At 42.4% G+C, this 19,498-nt stretch overlaps 1 protein-coding gene across 1 annotated transcript in view; it reads right to left on the bottom strand.

Annotated features, from left to right (window-relative positions):
- The window catches only part of SLIT1 (slit guidance ligand 1), a 546,950-nt gene that overhangs the window by 34,170 nt on the left and 493,282 nt on the right, over window positions 1–19,498 (bottom strand). The window contains exons 29-31 of the mRNA XM_082269259.1: window positions 9,856–9,995; window positions 5,839–5,932; window positions 2,851–2,988 (exon numbers count right to left, since the gene is read on the bottom strand). Of these exons, the coding sequence (XP_082125385.1) occupies window positions 2,851–2,988; window positions 5,839–5,932; window positions 9,856–9,995 (372 nt within the window). The remainder of the gene's footprint in view (window positions 1–2,850; window positions 2,989–5,838; window positions 5,933–9,855; window positions 9,996–19,498) is intronic.

Raw genomic sequence — 19,498 nt, 5'->3', positions numbered from 1 at the left:
GAGGAATAGTGTCCCATCATTGGTGTCAGTGGGAGGAATAGTGCCCCATCATTGGTGTCAGTGGGAGGAATAGTGCCCCATCATTGGTGTCAGTGAGAGCAATAGTGCCCCATCATTGGTGTCAGTGAGAGGAATAGTGCCCCATCATTGGTGTCAGTGAGAGGAATAGTGCTCTATTGTTGGTGTCAGTGAGAAGAATAGTGCCCCATTATTGGTGTCAGTGAGAAGAATAGAGCATTGTGACAGCCAGGGTTGGGAATGGTGTAGTAGAGATGTGGTTCAGCACTGATCACTATAAGGCTCCTTTCAGACGGCCGCTCCGCTGCTTAAGTCCGCTGCGGGACTTTTTTTTTTTTTCACGGAGCGGATGACATTTCTGTCATCCGCTCCGTGTGCCCGCATATCATCCCATCCGTTTGCGGATGATATGCGGACATAATGTAAGTATATGGCATTGCGGATGTCAGTGGATGACACCGCTGACATCCGATTTTCCTTCCTTTCCGTTTTTGGAACGGATGGAAAAATGGGGTTCTGTTCCATTCGTAAAAACGGAACAGAACCGAAAGGAAGAAAATCGGGTGTCAGCGGATGGTATTCCGCTGACATCCGCAGTGCCATTCACTTACATTATGTCCGCAAATAATCCGCAAAAAAATAGGATGATTTGCGGACACACGGAGCGGCCGTGTGAAAGGACCCTAACAGGTGTTCCAGTATGCTTGTTAAAATGTAACAAAAATAGATACATTGTAGTTATCTGCACCTGTCAGGAGACGCTAATTACAACCTCTAATATTTTACACTGGAATAGCTGAAGTTGGGGCTATGCTGTATATACAAACATCTTTTTTTTTTAAACCAACATGCTATCACTAATTAGCCCAAATTGACTCCTTTCTCTCCCAAGCAACTATTTATACTGTCAGTACAGAAATGTCTGTGCTTTTGTTCATTCATTTTTGCAGCACAAGTGGTAAAATGCAAAATTATAAACAAAAAAAAAAAAAAAAACATTTTGTAGGAGACATCATCCTTTTTAGTGTTGTGATAAAAGGGAAATAAAAAATCACAGAATAAAATTTGTGCTCTAGAGTATAAAACATGTAAGCCGCACTTCAAAGCTTAGCTCTTCTTTCTGTGTTGAACCACTTGAACACCAGGCTTTTTCCTGACACTTTTTGTATACAAATCGGTCTTTTTTTTTTTTTTTGCTAGAAAATTACTTTGTTTGTAACAAAAAGGAAAATTACTTATAACCCCCAAAAATTTTCATTTTTTTTTTTTTTTTAAGCAGAGACCCTAGGGAATAAAATGGCGATTGTTGCAATTTTTTATGTCACACGGTATTTGTGCAGATGTCTTCCAAACGCAATTTTTTTTGGAAAAAATACATTTTAATAAATTAAAAAAAAAAACACAATATTTACTTCAATTATTTTTGTAAAATGTGAAAGATGATGTTACACCAAATAAATAGATACCTAACATGTTGCACTTTAAAGTTACGCGCACTCGTGGAATGGCGACAAACTACGGTACTTAAATATCTCCATTGGTCGATGCTTTAAATGCCTTTACAGGTTACCTGTTTAGAGTTTTTTTTACACAATTAGAGCTTTCTTTTGGTGGTTTTTGATCACCTCTGCATTTTTTTATTCTTTGTGATATAAACAAAAAAGCCAGAAAATTTTGAAAAAAAAAAAAAAAACAATTTTTTTTTACTTTCTCCTATAAAACATATCCAATAAATTTTTTTTAAAAAAAATCTAATTTCTTCATAAATTAAAATTTTTCTTCAATTTTTTTCGAAGACATTTTTCTCGCTCTAACGTTCTTTCTGACACCGCACATGTGTGGGGCGAATACCGTTTACATATGCGTATGTGACTTACAGATGCGTTCCCTTCTGCGCACTAGCACGGAGGGATGAGGGTGCTGTACTTTTTTTTTTATTTATTTTACTTTTCTTTTTTTATTTTTTACACTTTCCCTTTCATTTTTTTATTTATTTAATTTTTTTTATCACTTTTCCACCAATTACAAGGAATGTAAACATTGTGCTTTTATAACCAGGCCTTTTGTGGCACTTTTTGTTTCCAAATTGAAATCAGTATTGTTTGCTAGAAATCTACTTATAACCCCCAAACATTATGCTTTTTTTTTTAGCAGAGACCGTAGAGAAAAAAATAGCATTTTTTTATGTCACACGGTATTTGTGCAGCGGTTTTTCAAACACATTTTTTTTTTTTTAAATTAAACATTTAAAAAAAAAAAAAAGATTAGGAACATTTAAATAAAAAATAGACCATATCTACCCCAATTTTTTTGTAAAAAAAAAAAAGTGCTAATACTACACACTGTCACTCTCTGTACAGGGCTCTAGGCTCGATTGTCAACACAGAGCTCTGGGCTGTGATTGAACACAGCCAATCAGCAGGTCCTGGGCGTGATTCATTGGCCAGGACTTGCTGACACGCAGATATAGATGCTATGCTAGTAATGGCGATGATCAGCGACTTATAGTGGGACTGCAATAGTGTGGCGGAAAATCTGACACTAACTGACGCTGAGGAGAACCAATCGCGTGTGCCCTAAACCTGGAAGTAGGCAGCGACATACCGGTACATTGCTGTGCCTACACCGGCCTCTTGCCTGCAGTACATTGCGAGCCGGTGGGTGGGAAGTGGTTAAACAGAAAAGACTGCATACATTGATGTCTCCACCCAAAACCAGCCTTGTTCGACGCGTTTCACCACTGCCTGGCTATGCAAAAGACCATTCCTGGAGTTCAGCTTACATAGATTGGTAGTAGAAGGTGACTACTGGGCCTTAGACCTGTGCTCTTACCTGTATCCCCCTGTACACTGACAGGAGTAGCCGTTCACCTCATCCACACACTTGGCGTTGTTCTGGCAGCGGTGGTCCTGGCAGTCGTCGTGGTTGAAGCTGCAGTTTTCCCCTCCATAGCCTGGAGCGCATTCACATCTATGAAACAAGTCCAGGAAAAAAAAGAGAGTCAGTAGTGTTTGCAAGTTACAGCCAAGAGCTACGCTGATTGACACAGAGCTGTATACAATAGCACCATTTGCGGAAGGCGTCATCCTGATGACGCCTTCCGGCCAAATGCATTGAGGTCCGCAGCGGTGATACTTCCGGTTTCGCAAAAAGAAAAATGTATAAATCTGCCAAGGTCGAGACCATTTTGATTGAGGTAATTGGTTTCCAAAGATGGGAGTTTTAAGTTGAGACCAATTATATATACAAAGCTGTAAGGGTCCTGGTGGCCCAGATCTATCTGGTGAGTGGCCCCCTTAGACTAAGGTGGAGGAGCTTCATTTAGGAGCACGAGTGAGCCGGAAATATAGAGCACATTTAAGCACGTTGTGTAGAAGACACCATTTTTGTTCATTTTGAACTCATTTTTTTAAATTTATAAATTTTATCAATATACATGTTCATATCTCTTTGTAATAATTTTTGCAATATTTATGTAAATATTTTGATCTATGGCACAAATATAACAGGTTTCACATTTACGCACTAAAACAAGCATTACTAACCCAAGCACGCCTCAAATTTAAATCACTTATTTGCGCACTTTGGGTTCATTCCCAAAATTGATGGCAGCTGCATGGTAATTAACAACTTGTACACATAGTAGGTGCCATTTCTTCAGTATAAACCCCCCCCAGATGAGGTCTTACTAATGATTTGTACAGGGGCAAAATTATATCTCTCTCTCTCTGGAGTCCATGCCTCTCCTAATACAAAAGGACTTTGCTTGCTTTGGAAACCGCAGCTTGGCATTGGATGCTCTTAACATATGATCTACCAGAACTCCCAGATCCTTCTCCACCATTGACTCCCACAGTTTTACTCCATCTAGTATGTATGATGCATGCATATTCTTAGCCCCCAAGTGCATAACTTTACATTTATTAACATTAAACCTCATTTGCCGCATATTTGCCCAATGAAACAGTGCATTGAGGTCAGATTGTAAGTTGGAGACATCCTGTAAGGAAGTTATCCCACTGCATAGCTTGGTGTCATCTGCAAAGACTGAAATGCTACTTTTAATCCCAGACCCGATATCATTTATAAAGGTATTAAAAAGTAAGGGTCCCAACACTGAACCTTGGGGTAAACCACTGATCCCAACCAGCAACCACTTGTTACTGACCTTTGGCTTGTTTACTGACTACGCTTCTGCTTGATCCCAACCTGCAAGCACTTTTACTGACCTTTGGTTTGTTCCTCAACTATGCTTCCGCTTGATCCCAACCTGCAACCACTTGTTACTGACCTTTGGACTACTCAATGACTAGGCTTCCGTTCAATCCGAACCTGCAACCAAGCGTTACCAAGCTTTGGCTTGTTCCTCGACTATGCTTCCATGTGATCCCAACCTGCAACTGCTTGTACTGACCTTTGGCTTACCTAATGACTAGGCTTCCGTTTGATCCCAAACTGCAACCAAGCATTACTAAGCTTTGGCTTGTTCCTCGACTATGCTTCCGCTTGATCCCAACCTGCAACCACTTGTTACTGACCTTTGGCCTACTCAATGACTAGGCTTCCATTCAATCCCAACCTGCAACCAAGCGTTACCAAGCTTTTGCTTGTTCCTCGACTATGCTTCCGCGTGATCCCAACCTGCAACCGCTTGTACTGACCTTTGGCTTACCTAATGACTAGACTTTCAGTTTGATCCTAACCTGCAACCAAGCGTTACCAAGCTTTGATTTGTTCCTCAGCTATGCTTCCACGTGATCCCAACCTGCAACCGCTTGTACTGACCTTTGGCTTACCTAAAGACTAGGCTTCCGTTTGATCCTAACCTGCAACCAAGTGTTACCAAGCTTTGGCTTGTTCCTCAAATATGCTTCCACTTGATCCCAACCTGCAACTGCTCGTACTGACCTTTGGCTTGTTCCTTGACTATGCTTTTGCTTGACTCCAACCTGCAACCACTTGTTACCAACCTTTGTTTTATTTACTGACTACGCTTCTTCTTGATCCCTACCTACTATATCTGCTACTGGCCCCTAGTTTTCTAACCCCCTTGTGGGGCAATCCTGAGGACCATGACCTAGTACTAACACACAGCAAAACCCATATCTACCATCAGGAGCTCTGGTGAATACCGGTTAGTGCTTAGACCCCCACACCTGGGGTGAGCCCACGTCATCCGCCAGGGTGACCTGCTTCTGGACTGGACCCCAGTTTTCTAACCCCCTTGTGGGGTGATCCTGAGGACCATGACCTAATACTAACATACAGCAAAACCCATATCTACCATCAGGAGCTCTGGTGAATACCGATTAGTGTTTAGACCCCCACACCTGGGGTGAGCCCACATCATCCGCTAGGGTGACCTTCTTCTGTACTGGACCTGTTTTCTAACCCCCCTTGTGGGGCGATCCTGAGGGCCATGACCTGGTACTAACACACAGCAAAACCCATATCTACCATCAGGAGCTCTGGTGAATACCGGTTAGTGCTTAGACCCCCACACCTGGGGTGAGCCCACGTCATCCGCCAGGATGACCTGCTTCTGGACTGGTCAGCTCTTTACTGTTATAGCTACTAGTCTCCGAGCCTGACCTCTGAACCTTACACCACCGTTGTTTTCTACTTCATCTTTTTTTTGGTGCCGTGACCCGGATTCGAACCGTTCTACTTCATCTTAATAGATGGCCGGCAGCTGGTGGTCTAGAAGTTAGTTGCCATGGGAGGCAAATTGGTACTCATTAATGGAAGAATATAAGAATACAGAGGGGACAGCCCTGCCTTACTGTGTATTTACTGCAAAATAAAAAATGGTGCACTTACTTTGGTCCCTCTGCAGTTGCAACGCATTTGGAATTGGGATGACAGGGATTGAGCTCTACAGAACAAAAGTCCACCAACTGTTCACAATATTCGCCTGACATTGGAGAGAATGGCAAAAAAAAGCAGTGAGAGAGAGCTGAGAGAGAGCCGTTAAGTTTTGCTTTTTTACAGATAAAAATAAATTCTACACATCTGCAACTCTTTTTAGCTCCTTGATAACAAGTAGTAAAAATGGCAACACAACACAAACACGATAAATCACATATTAGGCTTGAAAATTAACCCCTTCCTGCCTAAGGATAAAACAAATCATAATGCCCTAGCCCAATCTTGCAACTCTGATATGTGTTAGTAAAACTGTATGTATCATCACTACTTTGTGTATCCAGGTAGATTATACTGAATTTTTTTCAGGTGGTAAATGGTAATGGATATCTCCTGATTTTATTTTTTTTTTATTATCAAAGAAAAACTCCAAAATAGTAAAATAAATCATTTTTTTTTTATTTATCTGCCCCAAAATAATAAAAGAAATCATTTTTTTAAAATTTAGCTGTATTTTTTATTTTTTTTTTGCTACTACCATAACCTTCCACCAAATAACAACCCAAAATAAAATTCTCCTGCTCCTGACAATCGCAGTGATACCACATATGTGTATGTTAGTTGTTGTTTGTACCCGTAGTCAAAGCTGCTAATAGAAATCACGGGGCCCTGTACAGCCTACCTGGCAGGGCCCCCCTTGTATATAGCAGCATTTTCACAAAAAATATACTAAAATCATTCTTAGAGGACACAAAGATAACAAAGAAGCTGTGTGAATAAACCCTTTTTTTACATTTGTTTTTTACATTTTTGAAAAAACATTTTAAAATTAAAAAAAAAAATTTTATTTTACATTTTGATGCTGACCTTGACCGTTGACCTTAATCCAAACACTAACCCTGGCACTGACCTAGATCAATCCTTGAGATAGGTATTTTTAAATTTAATTTTATTTTACTTTTTTAATTATAATTATTATTATTTTTTTTTTTTTTACACACATTTTCTTTATCTCTCTGCAAGGATAGAGAAAGATAGAATGTATCTCTCTAGTCTATTCACAGAGATAGAAAACACAGGGGTGGGCTTTGCAGTGACTGATCAGAGGCTATCACAGTCAGGGCCGCTGATAGGTACCACCAGTCCTCCTGTAGGGGGCCCGGGCACACAGGGGGGCCCCAACAGCACGGGGAATCGGTGTGGTTAGGTGGAGAAGAAAACAAAAAGGAAGCCCTGTGTGGCTCTCTGCAGCAGCTGAAAGACAGTTTCTCCGCCTCCTGCCAGCTTTTACCTGCTGCAGGGAGAGACACCGACACAAGGCATCATTCAATTGCTTCTCCAACAGCGATCCCCCTCCCTTGTTCTGCCTGCTTTTGACCCCCCTCCCCATGTGCCCCACTTTCACTGTGCTGCACCCTCCCGCAGCGCTGCAGGCTTCCCTGTCCGGTAAAAAAATAATAAATTAAAAAAAAGATATTTAAAAATTGTAATAAATAAATTTTTAGAAATTGTAAAATAAAAGAATTGTTAAAATTTTTTACATTTAAAAAAAAAAAGGTATACATTAACCGCTTGCCGACTGCTCACAGTATATTTACTGCGGCAGTCAGCCCCTCACAGGCAGAGTGACGTAGGTCTACGTCGCTCGCCTGTGAGGCTCTGGGGAGCGAGCGCGCTCCCGCTCCCGTGCGGTCACGGACCCCCCCCGCGCGTGTGACCAGCGGACCCGATGTCCGCCGGTCACTCGGCGATCGGCGGGGGAGAGGGAGAATGTCAGGCAGCTTGTGTAAACAAGCCACCTGTCATTCTCCTCGCTGTAAAAACACTGATCACATGGATCTACTATGTAGATCCGTTGATCAGTGTCCTTACAGCTCAAGCCACAGCCAATCACAGTAGAAAGCACGCCCCTAGGGACACACACAGCCCCTCCCTCCCAAATAAAGTTAACCCCTTCACTACCAGTGTATTTTTACAGTAACAGTGCATATATATAGCACTGATTACTGTAGAAATGTCACTGGTAACCCCAAAAGTGTCAAAAATGTCAGTCAAGGGTCCGATCTGTCCGCCCCAATGTCGCAGTACCGCAAAAAAAATCGCAGATCGCCGCCATTACACGTTAAAAAAAAAAACACCAAAAATGACAAAAACCTTTCCCTTTGTTAGTAAACGCGATAACTTTTGCGCAAACCAATCAAAATACGCTTTTTGCAATTTTTTTTACCAAACATAGGTAGCATAAAACAAATTGGCCGAAAATTTTAAAAAATTTTGATTTTTACATTTTTTTTTGGGGAATTTCATATAAAAAAATGTGAAAAATATTGTTATTTTTGCAAAATGTACGCTCTTTTTTTGTTTATAGCGCAAAAAGTAAAAATCGCACGGGTGATCAAATACCACCAAAAGAAAGCTCTGTTTGTGGGAAAAAAAGGACGCCAAATTCGTTTGGATAAAGCGTCGCACGACCGCGCAATCGTCTGTTAAAGTCACGCAGTGCCGAATCGCAAAATACCCCCTGGTCGTTTAGCAGGAAAATCCTCCGGGGCTTAAGTGGTTAAACAAAAAAATGAAAAAAGGGCTAATTCATACAGGTTCTCTGTTATGCAGGGGCGTAACTACAGGGGTTGCAAGGATCACAATTGCAACCGGGCCCCATGCTCCAGGGCTTCCTGTACACCTGGATAGGAGGGGCGGTGGGGGCAGCATGTAGAGAAATCACTGTCCTCCTTTTTCCTCCTGTAGCTGCAGGAGGAAAATAGAGGAGATTGGTTCCTCTGTATGCTGCCCCCGCCCCCCCTCCTATCCAGTTCACTTGTGTTCTGCTGTCTGTGGTCCCCTGTGTGCTCCCCTGAACCCCCCCCCCCACTGTGCCCCCCCTCCCCACTGTGCTCCCCCCCCCACTGTGCTCCCTCCCCTCTCCTGCCGGCTGCTGCAGGGGATGTGTCACAGTAGAGAACCAGGAAGGGTCGGTAAATATGTAATTTACCAGCTCCTTCCTTTTCTGAATGGACAGAGTCATAGTCAGTCACATTGTAAAAAAATAAAATACAATTATAAAAAATAATACAATTAAAATACCAAAAAATAAAGACACCAGTGGGTGAACTTCCAGGATCGCAAAGGTCACACTTGCGACCGGGCCCTGGCATTCCACCACCGCGCCCCAAGATGGCAGGAAGGGGGCCCACTGCAGAACTTATGAAAGGGTCCCGCTGCGGGACCGTAATATAATAAAGGGCTCTCCAACAAGAATAAAGGGCCCCAGGATCAGTGGGAGGAGCCCCAGGCTTGAAGGGAAAGGCCCCGGCCAGGGGTCCGGGGGGCCCTTCATGGTTTCTTGCACCGGGGCCCTGAAGGTTCTAGTTACGCCTCTGCTGTTATGTTTGTGTCCACTAATAATGATGATTTAGTGTATATTTAGTGAAAAATATTGTCTTGATAAATTCGGGTAGTTTTCATGGGGCCCCGTGATTTCTAACAGCAGCTCTGATCACAGTGATCAGGGGGCCCGTAATCGGACGTGTCGGGTCCCAATCATTAAAATGGGACCAGCCCCACTATAAAAAAAAAATAAAATCCAGCCCAGTGAGGCTGTATATTTGTGGCTACGTCGGAGTCAAGGGGTTAAAAGGAGAAGTACGGGGAAAGCTTGTTTGGCTGTATTTTTCCTATGGATCACAGAAGTGCGGCTCGTTCTGCACTCCTGTGACCCGTTTTCAGCAAACAGCGGGCTGACGTCACAGAGTCGGTTCAGTTCCAGCTTGGGAAGATCGCGACTATATGGTCGGGATCCACCCGAATCCCTGGACTGGCACCCAGCTCAGCAGTTCAGCGAGCCAATGAGAGCCTGAGCCGGCCGCTCCCGCCCCCTCCACAGCCCAGCGCTCCCGTGATCGGGGGCGCTTACACTTGAAAAGAAGAAATGATCACTTATTACAGATAAATAAGAAACATTCAATATATTACCTGTGTATTGTGATGCACACAGACAAGTATAGGTGTTTATTCCATCCACACAAGTGCCGCCATTATCACAGTCGCTGTACTTGCATTCATCTCTGTTCACCGCACACGTGGGGCCCTCAAAGCCATCGGGGCAGGAACATCTGATTGGGTGGAGAAGACAATTTTTAGGTAAACCATAGGATAGCAATTGGGGAAAAGCCAGTTTATAAAAATCCCATAGAATTCAATTAAAATGTTTAGTTTCAGTGGAAGTAGGGGAGAGTGATTATAGTCATAGCCAACCATGTGACTGCTATGGGGCCCGGCGCTATACAAATGTTATATTAAAATCATTGAAGTTGGAGGTGGGCAGGAGGGGTGGCTGCCTTGGGCACTGTGATATCATGTGAGGTGGGGGGGGGGGCACTACAAGGAGATGGGGGAGAAGGGTTTTGTGTTGAGAAGGGGAATTTGGGGGGCGGCAGGGGACAAGAATTGTTGCAGGAGGGCATATTTGGGAATGTGTGCTAGGAGTAGTGATTTGTATTGGGAGAAGTGAAGAGGATTTGTTCTAGGAGGGGGGATGGGGGGGGGGGGGGTTGTGGTAAAAAATAAATATGTAAGTATTTTTTTATTTTTTTTGGGGGGGATGTGCTAGATGATTAGGGGGTATTAGTGCTAGAAGGGGAAATTTGCGCTCGCATGGGGGACTGGGGGTGGGAATGTATGTTGGAAGAAGGGATTTGGAGTGTGTGGGGGGATTTGTGCTCAGAGGGAAAATCTGAGGGGTAGAGGACTTGTGCTAGGACATTTATTTTTGGGTGGGTGGGGGGGGGGGGAGAATTTGAGCTGGGAGGAGGGAGACGAGGGGGCAAGATTAGTGCTGGGAGGAGGGGGAATTTATGCTTAGGGGGTGAGCATGCAGATTAATGCTCTTTTTTTTTGGGGGGGTGGGGGGATTTTCACTGACAGATACAGACAGATACAATTTGACAAGTTTGCCCTGGGGTCTAGATAACCTTGTCTCGGCACTGCTTACACAGTGATACAAAAATGAATTTGGGTAGAAGCAAGACATTGACCAAGCACATCAGGAAAGGGTAGATCGATGACAAGTCAAGTCCAACTTCATTGATGTTGGCAAAATGGGAGAGAGATTTGGGCCCAATGGACAATGAACAGTGGGAGGAGGCCTTTTCAAACGGTGACTATTTGCTCCCTGAACATTGCCCAACGACTGACCCAAATGTATATAACACTTAGAGTCTACTATACCCCCCACCGACTGCACTCCATGGGCCTTCCAGTCAACCCCACTTGTGTGTGGTGCTGGAGAGACCATGGTGGTCTTATTCACTTGCTCTGGCGATGCCCGAAGCTACATCCCTATTGGACGGGAGTCGGTACAGCTTCTTAATACTTTATTTCAGGTCTCCTTAAAGGTTGCTCTGCTGGAATGTTTACTTGGTGTACTAGACGACTGTGATGGGGATAAAAATGGTAAAGAAGCAATTCATAGAGCCCTGTTTCAGGCTCGGAGGCTGATTATGGTACATTGGAAGTCGGAGAATCCTCCGACTCTGCAGCAATGGTGTGCTGCTGTGGGTGGTATGTTGAGGATGGAGAAGGTTGTTTACCAACATAGGGGTGCTTCCTCAAAATGTGAAAAATTATGGGCACCATGGCTGGATACTCCGGGGGTTCCCCCGGGGGATCTGGTGATGGGCAGGTTATTAGGCTGATTCTGTTACATTGGCTGGGAAGGGATCTGTGAACTGTTTATGATTTCTATGTATTTTGTTGGGATAAGCTGACGCGTTGTTACCCTTATATACATATGTTATGAACTGCTTGCCACTGGCACTGCCTTAGTGCTGGTTCACACTGCAGCGGCACGACTTCGGGGGCGACCTGTGAAGTTGCGTGCACCGCGACTTCGGCGCAACTTGCACGGACTTCATAAAATGAATGTCTATGCAAGTCGCTCCAGGTTGCCCCTAGGTAGTACAGGACCCTTTTTCTAAGTCGGAGCGACTTGTGTCGCTCCTATTAGAACCGTTCCTGTACTACACAATGGACCGCGACGGTCCGCGACTTGTCAGGCTGACAAGTCGTACTGGTGTGAACCGGCACTACTGTTTCTTGTTATTTGTTTTGACTCAATAAAATTCGTGTTTGGATATACAAACCCGATTACAAAAAAGTCAGGACACTGTACAAATTGTGAATAAAAACAGAATGCAATGATGTGGAAGTTTCAAATTTCAATATTTTATTCAGAATACAACATAGATGACATATCAAATGTTTAAACTGTGAAAATGTATCATTTTAAGGGAAAAATACGTTTATTTTAAATTTCATGGCATCAACACATCTCAAAAAAGTTGGGACAAGGCCATGTTTACCACTGTGTGGCCTCCCCTCTTCTTTTTATAACAGTCTGCAAACGTCTGGGGACTGAGGAGACAAGTTGTTGAAGTTTAGGAACAGGAATGTTGTCCCATTCTTGTCTAATACAGGCTTCTATTTGCTCAACTGTCTTAGGTCTTCTTTGTGGCATCTTCCTCTTTATGATGCGCCAAATGTTTTCTATGGGTGAAAGATCTGGACTGCAGGCTGGCCATTTCAGTCCCCGGATCCTTCTTCTACGCAGCCATGATGTTGTAATTGATGCAGTATGTGGTCTGGCATTGTCTTGTTGGAAAATGCAAGGTCTTCCCTGAAAGAGACGACGTCTGGATGGGAGCATATGTTGTTCTAGAACTTGGATATACCTTTCAGCATTGATGGTGCCTTTCCAGATGTGTAAGCTGCCCATGCCACACACACTCATGCAACCCCATACCATCAGAGATGCCGGCTTCTGAACTGAGCGCTGATAACAACTTGGGTTATCCTTGTCCTCTTTAGTCCGGATGACATGGCGTCCCAGTTTTCCAAAAAGAACTTCAAATTTTGATTCGCTTGACCACAGAACAGTTTTCCACTTTGCTACAGTCCATTTTAAATGAGCCTTGGCCCAGAGAAAATGCCTGCGCTTCTGGATCATGTTTAGATTTGGCTTCTTTTTTGGCCTATAGAGTTTTAGCCGGCAACGGCGAATGGCACGGTGGATTGTGTTCACCGACAATGTTTTCTGGAAGTATTCCTGAGCCCATGTTGTGATTTCCATTACAGTAGCATTCCTGTATGTGATGCAGTGCCGTCTAAGGGCCCGAAGATCACCGCCATCCAGTATGGTTTTCCGGCCTTGACCCTTACACACAGAGATTGTTCCAGATTCTCTGAATCTTTGGATGATATTATGCACTGTAGATGATGATAACTTCAAACTCTTTGCAATTTTTCTCTGAGAAACTCCTTTCTGATATTGCTCCACTATTTTTCGCCGCAGCTTTCGGGGAATTGGTGATCCTCTGCCCATCTTGACTTCTGAGAGACACTGCCACTCTGAGAGGCTCTTTTTATACCCAATCATGTTGCCAATTGATAAGTTTCAAATTGGTCCTCCAGCTGTTTCTTATATGTACATTTAACTTTTCCGGCCTCTTATTGCTACCTGTCCCAACTTTTTTGGAATGTGTAGCTCTCATGAAATCCAAAATGAGCCGATATTTGGCATGACTTTTCAAAATGTCTCACTTTCAACATTTGATATGTTATCTATATGAAATTGTGAATAAAATATACGTTTATGAGATTTGTAAATTAGTCCATTCCTTTTTTACTCACAATTTGTACAGTGTCCCAGCTTTTTTGGAATCGGGTTTGTAAAAAAAAAAAAAAAGATTTGTCACACAGTTGTTGCAGATAACTCATTGCTTTCTGGTAGTGGCCACTTACAACGAAGTGTAGGAAATGTCAAAGCCATATTGCTGTTCTGGTCTACACTGCCAGCCCCATCCTTATAATTTTTTCTGTTAGGTATGTATGGGCTCCACTTAACTGAGGAGTCCATTGTTAAAGTTGATAGAGTTCATAGAAAATCTATTATGTTAATGTGAATGACCTATTGTACCGATGTTTCCATTATAGGCTCCACCATTGAGTTCAAGCCCACGAGTGAAGAAGCGACGCACTTGAGTGGGTCTAGTGAAGGGTTTTGTTATATGTTGGTAGAGAACTCGCATTCCCTTGTCTCTGTAAGGTCTGGGTTGAACTATGCTCTGAATATTACCACGTAGCATGGCTGTGTATTCACTGTCCTCCAGAGCTGAATAGAGCTAAGGTGGATTCTTAACCTTCTCCTTCTTTCTTGTTTGTTTTTTTTCTGAAGAAATTGAGGTAAGTCGTAGATGAATGTGTCTAAAGATCCTTCAAGTCATGGAAGGTTACTCGTTCCAACCTAAAAGGTGGCGTCACTTTGTACGTTGGGGAACAATGTCCAATGGCAACGAGTCGCCTATTGTCACAAGAGACGGCATTGGAAACATTGTTTCAGTCTCGCATCCTCTCTCCACATTCCTTCCCTTTCTTTCTGTTTTTTTATTTTTTTTGCTGTCTCTATATAGGTTGATCTTTCCTTTTTGCTCTTTTTAATAAAGCGGTTGTTCGCAAAAGGCCTCCTTTTTTTAATTTGAAATGGACTCTATTCTCTGCAAATTCCCCAAAATAAAAGGAAAAAGAAATTAAAAAAAAAAAAAAAAAAAAACAGGTTGGAAAGATTTGTGTGCAGGTTGAAAGCTGTGAAGAGTAAATGGCTTGATTGAATGGCTTTGCAAACCCCAAAGGAAAATATAGGCCTATTGTAAAGATGCTTGGTTACCAAGGCAACAGAACGAGAGGCCATTAAGTATTTTATTTATTTTTTTATTTTTTTTATTTTTATATTTTACATCTGGTAATTTTAGGCTCTTAAAAGCAGGTCTGGTCATTTCTGCCTCTTGATTCAACGTAATTTTTTCAAACAACCCAATTCTCCTGGTCTCTTTTACTCTCCTTGACTAAGATTTATTTTCGGCAACTAATTATCTTGCAAGGGATTGGTGAAACGCGGCGACTAAGTGAAAAGTGGGTCCCCCCGTATTCCTGGACTTAGAGTGCTGCTTGGGTGATGGGTGATGCTGTCAGTTTAGATGCATGCAAAGTTAAAAGCAAATCACAGTAATTATAGCAGAATCGGAGGCACTATAGATAGATGTAAAAAAAAAAAAATACAATTTAGAATGTAAATATGTGAAGACACTGACAGTCCTTTTATTAGCGCTCATCATTTTTTTTTTGTCTGCGTGGAAGAGAAAGTAACAGATGGCAACATAATGTAAAGAACAGGTTAATTGGAGGACTATATAGAATTCTAAAAACAGTTTGGATAATCATCCTGAGCAGTAAAAAAAAAAGAAAAAGCAACCATTGTATGCTTTAAATTGACTTAATGTAACAGGAAAAAAAAAAAAAAAAGGCAGCAAAGAAAAATAAATTGTTCTAAAAGCAATTAAGCGTTAGAATACATTTTGATACAGTTACCCTGAACTGCTGGTTATTTCAGCTAATTTATCTTAAAGGGTCAAACAAGTACATCTGTATATTATCTGGCCTTGTCTTTGTTCATCTATTTCACAGTAATCTCAGATCTGCAACAAAGTCACATATTTTATTTATTTTTTTTCACTTTTTATTAGTATAACATTGTTTTAAAATGTATCTACCAAGTATTTCCTTACAGCACACTCAGGGCCAGTTCACACCGCCTTTTCTGCTCTCCGGGTCCATTTCTGCATTTGTGATGTAATCTTACAATCTGGTGCGTTTTTTTATGCATTCCAGTGTGTTTTTTTACCCTTTTTTTTAAATCTATAAAGTGGTTCTAAAGCCTCAAAGTTGTTTTACCTTAACCACTTAAGCCCCGGAAGATTTTACCCCCTTCCTGAACGGGGCCTATTTTGCGATTCGGCACTGCGTGACTTTAACGGACAATTGCGCGGTCGTGCAACGCTGTACCTAAACGAATTTGGCGTCCTTTTTTTCCCCACAAACAGAGCTTTCTTTCGGTGGTATTTGATCACCTGTGCGATTTTTTGATCACGCGCTATAAACAAAAAAAGAGCGACAATTTTGCAAAAATAATAATATTTTTCACATTTTTTTATATGAAATTCCCCCCCAAAAAATGTAAAAATCTAAATTTTTTAACATTTTCGGCCAATTTGTTTTCTGCTACATATGTTTGGTAAAAAAAAAATCGCAAAAAGCGTATTTTGATTGGTTTGCGCAAAAGTTATCGCATTTACTAACAAAGGGAAAGATTGTCATTTTTGTTGTTTTTTTTTTAACGCGTAATGGCGGCGATCTGCAATTTTTTTGCGGTACTGCGACATTGCGGCGGACAGATCGGACCCTTTACTGACATTTTTGACACTTTTGGGGTTACCAGTGACATTACTACAGTAATCAGTGCTATAAATATGCACTGTTACTGTAAAATTACACAGGCAGTGAAGGGGTTAACTTTTTTGAGAGGGAGGGGTTATGTGTGTTCCTAGGGGCGTGATTCTAACTGTGATTGGCTGTGGCTTGAGGTGTAGGAATAGTGATCAACGGTCCTACATAGTAGAACCATATGATCACTATTCCTACACAGGGGAGAATGACAGGCGGCTTTGTTTACATCAGCCGCCTGCCTTTCTCCCTCTCCACCGACGATCTCAAGTGACCGGCAGACGATCGGGTCCGCCGGTCACACGCGCGGGGGGGTCCGTGACCGCGCGGGAGCGCGCCTCCGGCGGCGCGCGTTTGCTGCCGAGACCCTCACAGGCTAGCGACGTAGTACTACGTCGCTTTGCCTGTCAGGGGCTGACCGCCGCAGTAAATAGTCGTGCGGTGGTCGGTAAGCGGTTAAAGTGCTATTAAGCACTTCTGAACTGAAAGGATTGGCCCCCTTAATGACCAGGCCACTTTTTGCGATTTGGCACTGCGTTATTTTAATGGACAATTACGCGGTCGTGCGATGTTGTATCTAAATAAAATTGATGTCCTTTTTTTCCCACAAATAGAGCTTTCTTTTGGTGGGATTTGATCACCTGTGCGATTGTAATTTACTGTGCTATAAATAAAAAAAGTAGCAACAATTCTGAAAAAATAAAAAAACAATATTTTTCACATTCTGCTATATAACATTCCCAAAAAAACTAATTTAAAAAGCTAATTTTTTCATCCATATTTTATCACCTCTGCGATTTTTATTTATTGTGCTATAAACAAAAAAAATAGCAACAATTCTGGAAAAAAAAAAATTATTTTTCACTTTCTGCTATATAACATTCCCAAAAAAAAACAATTTAAAAAGCTAATTCTTTCATCCATATTTGATCACCTGTGCGATTTTTATTTATTGTGCTATAAACAGAAAAAGAGTGACAATTCTGGGAAAAAAAAAAAACAGGAGGTTGCGGACAGGGAGAGGGGGAACTTCCACACAGGTCCCCTACGTAGGTGATCTCAATGGAAGCTGGTATATCTGTCAAAACTTAGTTCCTGCTCTCCCCCCCCCCCCCCCCAAAAAAAGTTTTAAGTAGGTTGGGTGGGGGAGGAGGATAAGCAGAAACTCGGCTTTAATACTTTAATACTTTGGGGTTCATTTACCCACTTTACGAACGCCCGCCGCAGTTGTATTGCAGCAGCCATCCGCTCCTGCGCGAACCACGAGCAGGAGGCTAGGTCGAGAGGGCACGCTCCCGCCCCTGCTCGTCAGCGGGGAAGCCGCTGCAGTGGGCAGGCGGCTTTGATTGCCGCCTGACACCCGCGATCGCTCCCCGCTGAGAGGGAAGAACGGTCGGCTGTTGTAAACACATCCGACCGTTCTTCTCCCTGGAATGATCATAGAGCCCCCGTGATCCTTCTATATAGGACCACAGGTCTCTATGGTCATTTCACAAGCCACGCCCCCCACAGTTAGAATCACTCCCCCAGGCTCACATTTAACCCCTTGATCACCCACAGTATTAACCCCTTCCCTGCCAGTGTCATCATTACAGTGACAGTGCATATTTCTAGCACTGATTACTGTAGTAATGTCACTGGTCCCCCCCAAAAGTGTCAAAAATGTCAGTGAGGGGTCCGATCTGTCCGCCGCAATGTCGCAGTCCCGCTAAAAATTGCAGATCGCCGCCATTACTAGTAAAAAAAAAAAAAAAACAATAAAAATTACATAAATCTCTCCCGTTGTTTGTAGATAACGTTTGCTCAAACCAATCAAAATACGCTTATTTCGATTTATTTTTTTTTTAACAAAAATATGTAGCAGAAAACAAATTGGCCTAAAATGTTAAAAAGATTTTGGATTTTTACATTTTTTTCTATTGGGAATGTTATATATCAGAATGTGAAAAATATTGTTTTTTTTCCCCCAGAATTGTCGCTCTTTTTTTGTTTATAGCACAATTAAAAAAATCGCACAGGTGATCAAATATGGATGAAAAAAAATTGCTTTTTAAATTTGTTTTTTTTTTTTGGTAATGTTCTATAGCAGAAATTGAAAAATATTGTTTTTTTTTTCCAAAAAACTTACCATTACTAGTAAAAAAAACAAAAACAAAAAAAAAACAATAAAAATGATAGAAATCTTTCCCGTAGGTTGTAGACGCGATAACTTTTGCTCAAACCAATCAAAATACGCTTATTGTTTTGATTTTTAAAAAAAAATTTTGGAAATGTTATATATCAGAATGTGAAAAATATTGATTTTTTTAATCAGAATTGTCGCTCACAGGTGATCAAATACCACCAAAAGAAAGCTCTATTTGTGGGGTAAATTTCGTTTGGGTACAGCGTCGCATGACCGCGCAATTGTCAGTTAAAGTCACGCAGTCCCAAGTTAAAAAAAGTGGCCTGGTCATTAAGGGGCAAATCCTTTCCGGTCTTAAAGTGGTTAATAAAGGCAGTGGCTCCAGAGCTTAGTAAATGAGATAAAACTTCACTTTGTTAAAAATACCCAAACACAAGTAAGGAAAATAAAAAAACTGCATTTTTGCTTGCACATGATTGGATAATGGAACTCAGCAGAGCTTCTGCTCATTTACTAAGCTCTGGAGCGGGGTTTCTCAACCAGGGTTCCCCCTGAGGTTGCTGAGGTTTCCTCCTGAGGTTGCTGAGGGTTCCTCCTGAGGTTGCTAGGGGTTCCTCCTGAGGTTGCTAGGGGTTCCTCCTGAGGTTGCTGAGGGTTCCTCCTGAGGTTGCTAGGGGTTCCTCCTGAGGTTGCTAGGGGTTCCTCCTGAGGTTGCTAGGGGTTCCTCCTGAGGTTGCTGAGGGTTCCTCCTGAGGTTGCTGGGGGTTGCTCCTGAGGTTGCTGGGGGTTCCTCCTGAGGTTGCTGGGGGTTCCTCCTGAGGTTGCTGGGGGTTCCTCCTGATGTTGCTGGGGGTTCCTCCTGAGGTTGCTAGGGGTTCCTCCTGAAGGTGCTAGGGGTTCCTTCTGAGGTTGCTGGGGGTTCCTCCTGAGATTGCTGGGGGTTCCTCCTGAGGTTGCTGAGGGTTCCTTGAGCAATGGGAAATTTCTGCCTCTCAGATAAGTTCCCAATGACACCATTGTTCCTTTTTGCTATCTGTAAGGGGGTAATTCTTCCCAATGATGAGAAGAGTAAGGAGCATTCTTCCCACATCTGTCACACTAATGTGTCATGAGTTGTAGATTTTTCATTTTTAGCAGGGGTTCCCCAAGACCAGAAAT

This window comes from Pelophylax lessonae (assembly GCF_965119305.1).
Source record: "Pelophylax lessonae genome assembly, chromosome: 9".
In the NCBI taxonomy this organism is placed as follows: Eukaryota; Metazoa; Chordata; class Amphibia; order Anura; family Ranidae; genus Pelophylax; species Pelophylax lessonae.
Note: the sequence above shows the minus strand (reverse complement) of the source record. Positions and strands in the feature narration are given on the sequence as shown.